The 11,759-nt window shown below is 41.1% G+C and overlaps 1 protein-coding gene across 1 annotated transcript in view; it reads left to right on the forward strand.

The window, feature by feature from the left end:
- Window positions 1–10,143, forward strand: part of cdh11 (cadherin 11, type 2, OB-cadherin (osteoblast)) — a 107,353-nt gene extending 97,210 nt beyond the window's left edge. The window contains exons 12-16 of the mRNA XM_023263846.3: window positions 930–1,051; window positions 1,127–1,244; window positions 2,794–3,045; window positions 5,014–5,165; window positions 6,919–10,143. Of these exons, the coding sequence (XP_023119614.1) occupies window positions 930–1,051; window positions 1,127–1,244; window positions 2,794–3,045; window positions 5,014–5,165; window positions 6,919–7,281 (1,007 nt within the window). The 3' untranslated portion in view covers window positions 7,282–10,143. The remainder of the gene's footprint in view (window positions 1–929; window positions 1,052–1,126; window positions 1,245–2,793; window positions 3,046–5,013; window positions 5,166–6,918) is intronic.
- Window positions 10,144–11,759: the final 1,616 nt, after the last annotated feature.

Consider the following 11,759-nt stretch of genomic DNA (forward strand, 5'->3'; position numbering starts at 1 on the left):
AAGAGACAAAAACCAACAATACATAGATGTAAAATGAACGTTAACACATGAAAAAACTACCTCACTGAGACAGAACACACAAAATGAACCAAAAAAACACATGAAGAGACACCAAATCTCAACCAAAAGATGCAAAAAGACAATAAATGGAACTAGAACAACATGGAGGAGAGAGAACCCAGAGATGACTTCTGTGCAGAATGATTCAGTTAAAATGATGGAAAATCCGAAAAAAGTTGAATTTCTGCCTAAAACTACTACAAAAGAACAACTAGATGATGAAACAACACAGCAAAGACACACAAAATGAACTGACAGAGATGAAAACCAACATAAAATAGATGCAGAATGAACACACACATGCAAAAACTACCTAACTGAGAGAAAACTGCAAAAAGAGACCAAGAACCAAGAAATAAGAACAACAAATAAACAAAAATACACACAAACTTGCCACAAAGAGACACCGAATATCAACTAAAAGATGAAAAAAGACAGTAGAAGATATAAAATCCTGCAGCTCTGTGGAAACAGAACAACCATATATACAACTAGACGATGCAACAACACAGCAGAGACACAAAATGACCTGAAAGAGACGAAAACCAACATAAAATAGACAAAAAATTCAACTTTAGCTCATGAAAAAACTTCGTAACTGAGACTCAGAACCAACAAAAAAGACACAAATGAGAAAAAATCACCACAAAGACACTAAATACCAACTTAAAGATGCATACCAGAACGCTTGGGGTTAGAGAGTTTAGTTTAACATGGAGCTTCTGATGCCTTCGAGATTCGCTTCTGTCTTTCTTATTTTATCTGAGTGAGTGACAACCAATCAGGCTGTAAATATTCCAGTTAGCTCAGCGTTCAGTCCATCAGGATGTGTTGACTCGGTCTGATGGAGCTGTGTGTGGACGTTGCAGGAGGCCACCATCAGGACACCAAAGTACGCGTCAACATCCGTGTCAAAGATGTCAACGACAACCCGCCGGAGTTCGCCTCCAACAACGAGGTCCTGATGTGTGAGAGCGTCGCTCCGGGGAAGGTAGGAACCATCAGTCCACGGAGTTCCTACCTCCTGTACTTCCTGTGGGATCCTAACTTCTTCTTCTTGGTGCAGGTCATCGAGACGGTGAGCGCCGTGGACAAAGACGAGAGGACTCACCGGCAGCACTTCACCTTCAGCCTCGCTCCGGAAGTCGCCCACAACCACAACTTCTCCCTCAAAGACAACCGAGGTAGAGGAATGCTTCAGTTCTCCAGGTGGTAGCGGCAGCAGATGGAGGCTTCCAGCAGGCGTCTGGAGGTCTCCACCAGGAACTGCAGTGGGTCTCCGTCCATCTGGACAGACACCTGAGCAGGACGGCAGATTCATTTAAGTTCTCTGAGAGTCGAAGAGACAGACAATGAGAGAAAGAGACGACAAATTGATTAAAAGTGGATTAAAACCACTGAGAAGGAAGTCCATCATCTCCTTACAAAGGAGACGATGGACGTCCTTCTCAGTGGTTTTAATCTTGTGGCTCATCAGTCTTTTTTTCCCCCTTTAATCAGCCAAAAACAAGAAAATCTTGAATTTCCCACAGTTTTTGAACACCTCATCTTTGATGTGCAATTCTGAGGGAAAAGTGAACCAAATCCAAGTTTAAAATCTCATTAAAAAAATAGCCAAAATAAAGTGCTTAATGTGACCAAATTCTGTAAAAAACTAAAAAATTATGCAATCCTTGGTGCAACTATGAAGCTATTAGAGACTCGACTGCAACCAACAATCATGAGACAAAAGTTTCGAAAGTTTTCAGTGTTTGCCTGTAAATATTAAAATATCTGTATGTCTGCATATATGGATATTTAATTGTTTACAGACAAACACTGCCTGCAGTTTAGATGAAAACTTTTAAAGTTTTGTCAGATTTCTCGTTGCAGTCGAGTCTCTAATAGCTTCAGAGGTTTGTATCTTTTTTTTTTTAACAGAATTTGGTCACATTAAACTCTTTATTTTAGGCATTTTTTACGAGATTTTAAACTTCAATTTGATTCACTTTTCCCTCAAAATTGCATATCACAGACGAGGTGTTCAAAACTATGGGAAATTCTAGAATTTTCTCTGTTTCTGGCTGGTAAAAGGGGCAAAAAAAAAGACTGACTCCACAAGATTAAAACCACGGCGAAGAACATCCATCATCTCCTGACAAAGCAAAGCTCTGCTGCTGAAACCAAGCTAAGCGTTTTATTTGGTGGTTTTCTTGTTGTGGTAGATCAGTTTAGACAGAAAGAAGAAGAGAAGAGTGGAAGCTTCCCTATGTTCAACGTCTCTTTAACCCTCTCAGAGTTATTTCCATCCACAGATGCTGTTAGAGTCCAGAAAACGATGTAAAATTGTGACTATTGGGTTGTTTTCATGTGGATTTATGGCCAAACAAAAGAACAATCCAGATTTTGCAGTTTTTTTCCACACATAGTGAATATGCATCACCTTTACACACGACTAGCAGTCAACATCAGACATTCTTTTTTATTAGGTCTTCACTGTACTTCAACTGAGAAGTAACATGAAAAACTTGGATATTAATGCACCAAAACATTAAAAACTGGGATATTAATCCACCAAAACATCCAAAACTTAGATAATAATGCACCAAAACTTCAAAACCTGGATATTGATGCACCAAACCAGTGACTACTGTGGGGTAAATGTGTGTTTGCATGTTTCTACTTCCTGTGTTTTATCTTCTGCTGCTGTTTGGAAGTTCCACCAGAACATCTCCTCCTCCTTCTTCTCCACAGACAGCACGGCCAGCGTCTACGTCCTCCGCAAAGGCTTCAGCCGGCTGACGCAGGATGTCTTCTACCTTCCCGTGGAGATCAATGACAACGGCTTCCCAGCGCTGAGCAGCACCAACACCCTGACCATCCGGGTGTGTTCCTGCGACAGCAAAGACACCATCCTGTCCTGCAACGTGGAGCCCTACGTCCTGCCGGCCGGCCTCAGCACCGGGGCTCTGATCGCCATCCTGGCCTGCATCGTCATCCTGCTGGGTAAGGAGCTTCTTGGAGGACGTCCTGGTGGAGATGGAGCCTGATTATAGAGATCCAGGAGGAGCTTTTTAGCTCCGCCGTCACCAACACACCTCATATTTACATTAAATATGGAAAGGAAACAGTCTACCGCCACCACCATGCTTTAATCATGATGCTGCCTCCACCGTGCTTTAATCATGATGTTGCCACCACCATGCTTCACATCATGATGCTGCCACCACCATGCTTTAATCATGATGCTGCCACCACCATGCTTTAATCATGATGCTGCTACCACCATGCTTCACATCATGATGCTGCCACCACCATGCTTTAATCATGATGCTGCCACCACCATGCTTCATATCATAATGCTGCCACCACCATGCTTTAATCATGATGCTGCCACCACCATGCTTCACATCATGATGCTGCCACCACCATGCTTTAATCATGATGCTGCCACCACCATGCTTCACATCATAATGCTGCCACCACCATGCTTTAATCATGATGCTGCCACCACCATGCTTCACATCATGATGCTGCCACCACCATGCTTTAATCATGATGCTGCCACCACCATGCTTCACATCATAATGCTGCCACCACCATGCTTTAATCATGATGCTGCCACCACCATGCTTCACATCATAATGCTGCCACCACCATGCTTTAATCATGATGCTGCCACCACCATGCTTCACATCATGATGCTGCCACCACCATGCTTTAATCATGATGTTGCCACCACCATGCTTTAATCATGATGTTGCCACTTCCATGCTTCACATCATGATGTTGCCACCACCATGCTTTAATCATGATGCTGCCACCACCATGCTTCATATCATGATGCTGCCACCACCATGCTTTAATCATGATGTTGCCACCACCATGCTTTAATCATGATGTTGCCACCACCATGCTTTAATCATGATGTTGCCACTTCCATGCTTCACATCATGATGCTGCCACCACCGTTTTTTAATCATGATGGGGATGGTGTGTTTGTGATGATGTTCAGTGTTTGGTGTCCATCATATCATCTAGTCTGATGGTCATAAAGCTCCATCCTGGTCTCCTCAGACCACAGAACCTTCTTCCAGGTGTCTTCAGAGTCTCCACATGTCTTCTGGTGAACTCTAGTCCAGATTTAATTGGAGCTTCTTCCATCAGAGTCTTTCTCTTTGTCTCAATGAAGCTTTGACTGGTGAAGAACAGACAGCAGTTGTTGGATGAACATTCTGAAGCTGGAACTCCTTCAGAGGAGTCATAGGTGTCTTGGTGGCCTCCCTCTCTAGTCTCTTTCTTCTCGGTCTCTCAGTTCTTGAGGACGTCCTGCTCTAGTCAGATTTATTCATGTTCCATCTTCCTTCCCTTTCTTAATGATGGCTTTAACTGGACTCCAGGAGATCTTCAGGAACTTTAAATGTTCTTGTATCGTCCTGACTGATGCTCTTCAACAACCTTTTCTCAGAGTTTCTTGACATCACTTTGTCGGAATTTGTTTTCACTTTGACATGAAAGAGTCTTTTGTTGTAAATTCTTGTCAAAAAGCCAAACTGATTCAGTCTTGGAAAGCCCTACTTCCAGGGCATGAGTACTTTTATAGTCCTGTAAGATTAGAGGCCCAGAAGTCGCTGGTGTTTCATCATCATTGTTGCGTAATCGTTTCGTGTGGGCTCTTTATTGTCTCATGAACCTTTTCTTCTGGGTTGTTGCGGGGGTTGAAAATGTCTGCAATATGTTTCCAAAAACAGTAAACGTTGTCTCTTGGTTTTTCAGTTTAGACTCACATCAGAGAGCATTTCATGAACTAAAAGCACAGTAGTCCTAAAGGCTAAACCGTTCACTGTGTGATTCCACCGTCTCCCCCTGTGAATGCTAATTATCCAACACTCCAACTTCCTACTTTCTTGCAGTTATATATTCACTAGACGCAGCAGAATGCTAAAATGTTGTTTTTTTTCTTCTGTTTGGCAGTGATAGTGGTGTTGTTTGTGGCACTGAGGCGTCAGAAGAAGGAGCCGCTGATCGTGTTTGAGGAGGAGGACATCAGGGAGAACATAATCACTTATGATGACGAGGGAGGCGGTGAAGAGGACACCGAGGCTTTCGACATCGCAACACTGCAGGTAAAAAGCAGGAGCACGGCGGATTGTCTGTACAAAAAAACACCAAAATGAACCCGATTATCAGCCAGACACCGGAGAGACAGAAAGAACTGCTGGATTCTTACATTTCTGAAAGCCATTGAACTACCCATGAGGCACCTCCATCAGGATATAGTTAGGTCCATAAATATTTGGACAAGTTCTTCTAATTTTGGTTCTGTACTACAGTGAATTTAAATGAAACAGTCCAGATGTGGTTGAAGTTCAGACTTTCAGTTTTAATTCAGTGAGTTGAACAAAAAGATTGAATTAAAATGTGAGGAACTGAAGCATTTTTTAAACACAGTCCCTTCAATTCAGGGGCTCAAAAGTAAGTGGACAAATTAAATAACTGAAAATAAAACATTCGTTTGTGATACTTGGTTGAAAACCGTTTGCTGCCTGAAGTCTTGAACTTCTGGACGTCACCAGACGCTGGTTTCCTCCTCTTTAACGCTCTGCCAGGCCTTTACTGCAGCGGGTTTCAGCTGCCGTTTGTTCCTGAAGTTTAGTCTTTGACAGGTGAAATGTTCAGCTGGGCTGAGATCAGGTGACTGACTCGGCCATTCCAGAAAATTCCACTTCTTTGCTTTAATAAAGTCCTGGGTTCTTTGGCTGGATGTTCTGGGTCGTTGTCCATCTGGATTCTGAAACCAATCAGTTTGGCTGCATTTGTCTGGATTTGAGCCGACAGTTTGTCTCTGAACACCTTAGAATTCATCCGGCTGGTTCTGTCCTGAGTCCCATCATCAGTAATCACCAGAGACCCATCGTACCGCCTCCACCATGCTTTACAGATGATGTGGTATCTTTGGATCATGAGCTGGACCAAAACATCTCCACACTTTTCTTGCCATCATTCTGGTAGAGGTTGATCTTGGTTTCATCTGTCCAAAGAATGTTCTTCCAGAACTCTGCTGGCTTTTTTAGTCCAATCTAAATTCATTTTGTGTCATGTTTATCATTTTATGTGTTGTTTTTGTCATTTTGTCTCATTTTTTTGTCATTTTGTGTCTCGTTTTTGTCATTTTGTGTCAAGCTTTTGTAGTTTTTTGTCATTTTGTGTCTCGTTTTTGTCATTTTGTGTCGTTTTTGTAGTTTTTTTGTCATTTTGTGTCTCATTTTTGTCATTTTGTGTCTAATTTTTGTCGTTTTTTGTCAATTTGTGTCTTGTTTTGTCATTTTGTGTCTTGTTTTTGTCATTTTGTTTTGTTTTTGTCATTTTTTGTCATTTTGTGTCATGTTTCTGTCATTTTGTGTCTTGTTTTTTGTCATTTTGTGTCTCGTTTTTGTTTAATTGATAATGACATAACGAAGGAACTGCCCACACCTGCCCATGAAATGGCCTTTGACCTAACTGTGCAATTACTTTTGGTCTCTTTTAAAGTAGGGTGGCTCATGTTTAGGAGCTGAAACTAATAAACCCTTCATCCATTTGAATGTGGATTCCCTCAGATGAAAGCTGAGAGTCTGAACTTTATGTCTGTTATAGAACTAGAAGTGGAATATGTTTCATTAAGCAGTCAGTGTCCAAATATATATATGGACCTAACTGTATTTCAGAAAGATCTCATTTGAAAATTCACCAAATCTTTTGTTCAGACCAGAAAACGAAGCCAATCCGAGCCTTGTTGAAATCGTTTAATTTTACACGTCTCTTCTCTACAACATTACAGCTCTTCACAGCTTCATTGGTCACTTTTAAATCCATTTTTCTCTCTTTCCGACCCTTCAGAACCCCGACGGCGCCAACGGGTTCCTGCCCAGGAAGGACATCAAGCCGGAGCTCCAGTATCCCATCAGGCCCGGCGACCGTCCCGCGGCCAACAGCGTCGACGTAGACGACTTCATCAAGACCCGGATTGCGGAGGCCGACAGCGACCCGACGGCGCCGCCTTACGACTCCATCCAGATCTACGGCTACGAGGGCCGGGGGTCGCTGGCCGGGTCGCTGAGCTCCCTGGAGTCCGTCACCACGGAGTCGGACCTGGACTACGACTACCTGCAGAGCTGGGGGCCGCGCTTCAAGAAGCTGGCCGATCTGTACGGGACCAAAGACTGCTGCGTGAACGACGTGGACGACGGCGAGGACTCCTAACAGCGGTCCCACTGTGGACGCCAAACCCGGTCCGACTCCACGAGGATCTGTTGGTCACCGAACAGCCTCCTCCTGCTCCTCCAAGACGATTTGACTCATGATGAACGCTTGGACTCTTCCTCCTCCTCCTCCTCCTCCTCCTCCTCCTCCTCCTCCTCCTCCTCCTCCTCCGTTTCGTTCCTTCCCTCCGGTTCCACAGACTCGAGCATCGCCGGCCTGGAGATTAGTCACTAGTTTGTCCGTTTGGTTGATGGAAAAGTTGTTGCTGTGTGATCCAAAACGACTCGCTCATAGCAAACTGTTTAGTCTAGTAGAGGTTCTATACGCTTTTGTGGACTGGATTCTTCCTCGGTGCTTCCTGGGAGAGATTTTATTCCTTTTCGAGGTTCCTGAGTGGAGTGTTTCTACTTTCCTCTCCAAGAAAGAGAGAAAATACAGAAAAAGTTTGTATGTGAAAAGAGAAACCTAAAGAAGTGTCCGTCGGGTCGAGCCGTTCAAACGGAACGATTTTTAGTCTGTTGTTGTCGTTGTTGTTAGACGCGTGACCGACTCTGGGTTGTTGATGCTCTGAAGGCGCTCGCAGCCTCTTCACAGTATGGTGGCCTTATAATAAATAACCAACAACCCCAGGGGGTGAACACGACGGGAGTGAGACGGCTAGCTCCAGTAGCCGACTGAGAATCTGTGAAAACGCCACACCGACACCAACGTTCTGTTTTTTTCTAAAAGACACGACTCGATTTGAAAACTGTGGATGATTCTTTGTTTTCATTCTTCACTGCAGAGTGAAAAGAAAAGCTGATAACACTTCCTCCCCTCCTCCACCACCTCATCCTCACCAACCCGTCCACCAATGAATGATCACTTCCTCATCTGGAGTCCACCAATGACGATCAATCAGTAAAAGAAAAGAAAACCTGTGAGCTCTAAAAATCGCCTTAAACTTTAACGGACACTCTTTGCAAACGCGGTGCATTCTCTTGTTTTTGTCCTCCTTTTTTCATTTCCTTTTTTGTAACTTGAGACGTATATCCAGAAAGCAAACTACTCTCCATATTAGGTGTGTACAGAGCAGACGTGTGATGTTTCACCCAGGATCGCTGTTCAAACGTGTTCTAACGGCCACGTCTGTTGTATCAACACGAGCTGAGTTTCCTGAGCGCCGTGACGGAGGCCGACTGCAGGACGTCCTTTTTAAGAGTTCTTGTTTAATCTCTTTTTTAATGTTATTATATTATTATGATTATTATTGTTGTTTTCTATTATTATTGTTATTATCATTATTATGCCAATAATTCTTCTTTCATTGGCTGCAGCTGCACAGGAACTGGTTCATGTTTAAGTCTTTGTGGCTCACGTTCACCCAAACATGGAGGGACGACATCAGGGGTGTCGAACGGAAACAGCATTTAGTCACAATTATCTGGAACTGAATGATAGAGTGCTTTACTTTAAGATCAAAATGGCAAAAATCACACAAAGAACAACTAAAACAAGACAAGAAATTACAAAAATGAGGCACAAAACCACAAAAGTGAGAAACAAAATGACCAAAAACATGGAGCAACAACACAATCAAGGCAAAAAGGAAACACAAACCGATAAAAACAAGACAAAATATTACAAAAACGAGACAAAAAAAATGACAAAAGCCAGAAGCAAAACAACCAAAAAATGGACAAACACAAGCAAGACAAAAAGTAAACACAAAACAAGAAAAACATGAGACAAATGACAAAAGTCAGACAAAAAAACAACAAAAACAATACACAAAATTCCAACAGAGAGAAACAAAACAACAAAAAATGAGACAACACAAAACAAAAAAGAGACAAAAAATTAGACAAAAAAGTGCCAAAAACCACAAGTGAGATTTAAAAAGCACAAAATGATAAAAATGACACACAAAACAATGAATAAAGCAAAACACAAATATTGACAAAAATAAGAGAAAAAACACAAATAAGACAAAAAGGAAAGACAAAAAACAACAAAAGCAAGACAAAATACTACAAAAACGAGACACAAGGCAACACAAAGTGAGACAAACAAAACAAAACAAAGAAAAATTTTGACAAAAAGAAAGTGACAAAGAATGGACACACGAGACTAAAAATGACAAAAGCGAGAAACAAACTGGCCAAAAAAATGGACAAAAAACACAAACGATACAGAAAAGAAACACAAAATGACAAAAACAGGACAAAAAAAACAACAAGAACAAGGCACAATACGACAAAAGAACAACAAACAATCTAGTATTTTACTATATGATCCAAACAACTTGTCATGGTCTAGAAATGATTTTAAATTTATAGTTTTACTAATTTACAATCTGCAGTTAATGTCTTCTCTGGAATTTTTACACTTTGAGGACCGGATCTGACCCTCTGGAGGACCGCTTTTGGCCCACGGGCCTTATGTTGGACACCCCTGATGTAATGAAGTTTCGTTTCAGGTGATAAATCTGCCACCAAAAGTTAATCGTGAGCTCTGTGCGAACACAACCTCTGTCATTTCTTGAGTTTTTTTGTTTGTTTTCTTCATTATTTGGCGTTTCTTCGTCGTTTCTCCCTGTTCCAGAGGAAAACTAGCAATCTGTGTTTGTTGCAGTGAGAGAACGCCTCGTTTTTATTCTCTGTCAAGTTTTATGGTACCGATTTGTACAATTTTAAAAGTTCTTATTTTAGTATACATGCAGAATATTCCAGTATTACAACAAAAACATGTTAAGAAAATAAGATTAAAAAAAGTTACAGCATCACACTTATATTTTCTGAACATTGTACTGTTGCTTTACTATGTGCTTCAATCTCCGAAGCGAAAAAAAACTTTGAAATAAATGCTCTTTTTATAAAACGACGTTGAGCCGTGTGGAGTTTACTGTTTCATTTTTATTCAGCTGGTGTTGTGGCCATGAGGGGGGGTTTACTGGGATCAGTGCATAAAAACACAAAACGTAAATGAGCTGCTGCAATCACGTGCAATCAAATACATGACAGAAGAGCAAGTTTTCCTTATGAAAACATAAAAATTTTACTTTTTCAGTCATGTTAAATATGTTACATCACTGATCAGTCAGTTTTTAAAAAACAATAAGTTATTAATTTTAAAAAAACATGATCCTCTCGTGCAATCAACTGCATGTCTTCGGGTCATTTTTGACCCGAAGACATGTTTAATAGCTTAGAAAGAACCCTAAATGACCTTTTTTCAACTTGAAATTTGATGAGTTTTCCTAAAGTGACCCCAACATTAGAAAAAGTGAAACGTTGTTGTTTATATTTTCATCACAGCTGTACATCAACAGGACATAGGGTCATTTTTGACCCGGCAGTTAAAAATCACAGTCACAGTGAACTAAAGCACACACACACACACACACACACACACACACACACACACACAGAAACTGAGGTTGTGTGTGCTACTGATTGATCTCAGAAAAACTAAAACGTTCTTGTGCAGGTGCCACATCACCCAGCAGCAACAAATCTCAAGTTTTAACAATTTCAAACAAATGAAACATTTCCTGAAAGCATCGTTTCCTAACGGAATGAGTTCAGAGGCTATAAAGGTGCTGCAGATGACAGCAACACAATCACCTCTTTGCTGAAGCCATGAGTGTAGTTTTCAGTTTTCAGCACCCAGCAGATCAGATCAGATTTTTTTCACACATCCAGGAGTAACAAGAAGGACTGTAAAACAGAGCCTGTGCTGCATATCAGAGAAATACATTTATAAAGTCCATGCTTCACACCTGTATATTGTCTGACATATGCTAATTACAGCTTAATATGTTCTTCATATTGTTGTTTTACATCTGTTATTTCATTTTAATCTTACTATTGTTATGTACCTTGTGAGTGGGAACAATGATTCAAAAGATGTCAGAAGACGAGCATTTTGCAGTGGAGTTTTGTAGTTTTCCATTCTATTGTACAGTATACACTGTTGTTTCTCTTCAAAAATGCATTTAAAGCTACTTTCTGCACATTTCTGGTACTTTCTTAGGATACAGAAGTACTATCTCTTGCTAAATAAATAATGTTTACACCTATGCAGTACCTTTAGCAACAATAATAGTGATAATAAACCTCTACTTGAGCAAAGAAAACAGTTTTAGCGTGTTTGATGCAAGAAAAACGAGTGGTGTCCATTTATTAAATACAGTCTTTCTGCCTTCTGAAGAGCAAAAAACTCAGACATTCATAGAGTGTGATGCATGACAGGTTGTTTCTTCATGTAAAATAGATTTTTGGTTGAAAATTCAATGAAGCTGCTCTATTTTAGAGGCTCAGGGGAGGCGGCTCATTTTTGACCCTGAGGACACAAGGATCTGAAGACAACACAACGGGTTAACTAACGTGTCTTTTCTATTATATTGAGTCCATAATGTCCTAGCAGACGTCTCCTGTAGATGAATGAAACGTTCTCCTTGCATCCATCAGGACGCTGATTAAACGGAACAAACACCA

The sequence above is a fragment of the Amphiprion ocellaris genome, chromosome 16 (genome assembly GCF_022539595.1).
Source record: "Amphiprion ocellaris isolate individual 3 ecotype Okinawa chromosome 16, ASM2253959v1, whole genome shotgun sequence".
NCBI classification, from domain to species: domain Eukaryota; kingdom Metazoa; phylum Chordata; class Actinopteri; family Pomacentridae; genus Amphiprion; species Amphiprion ocellaris.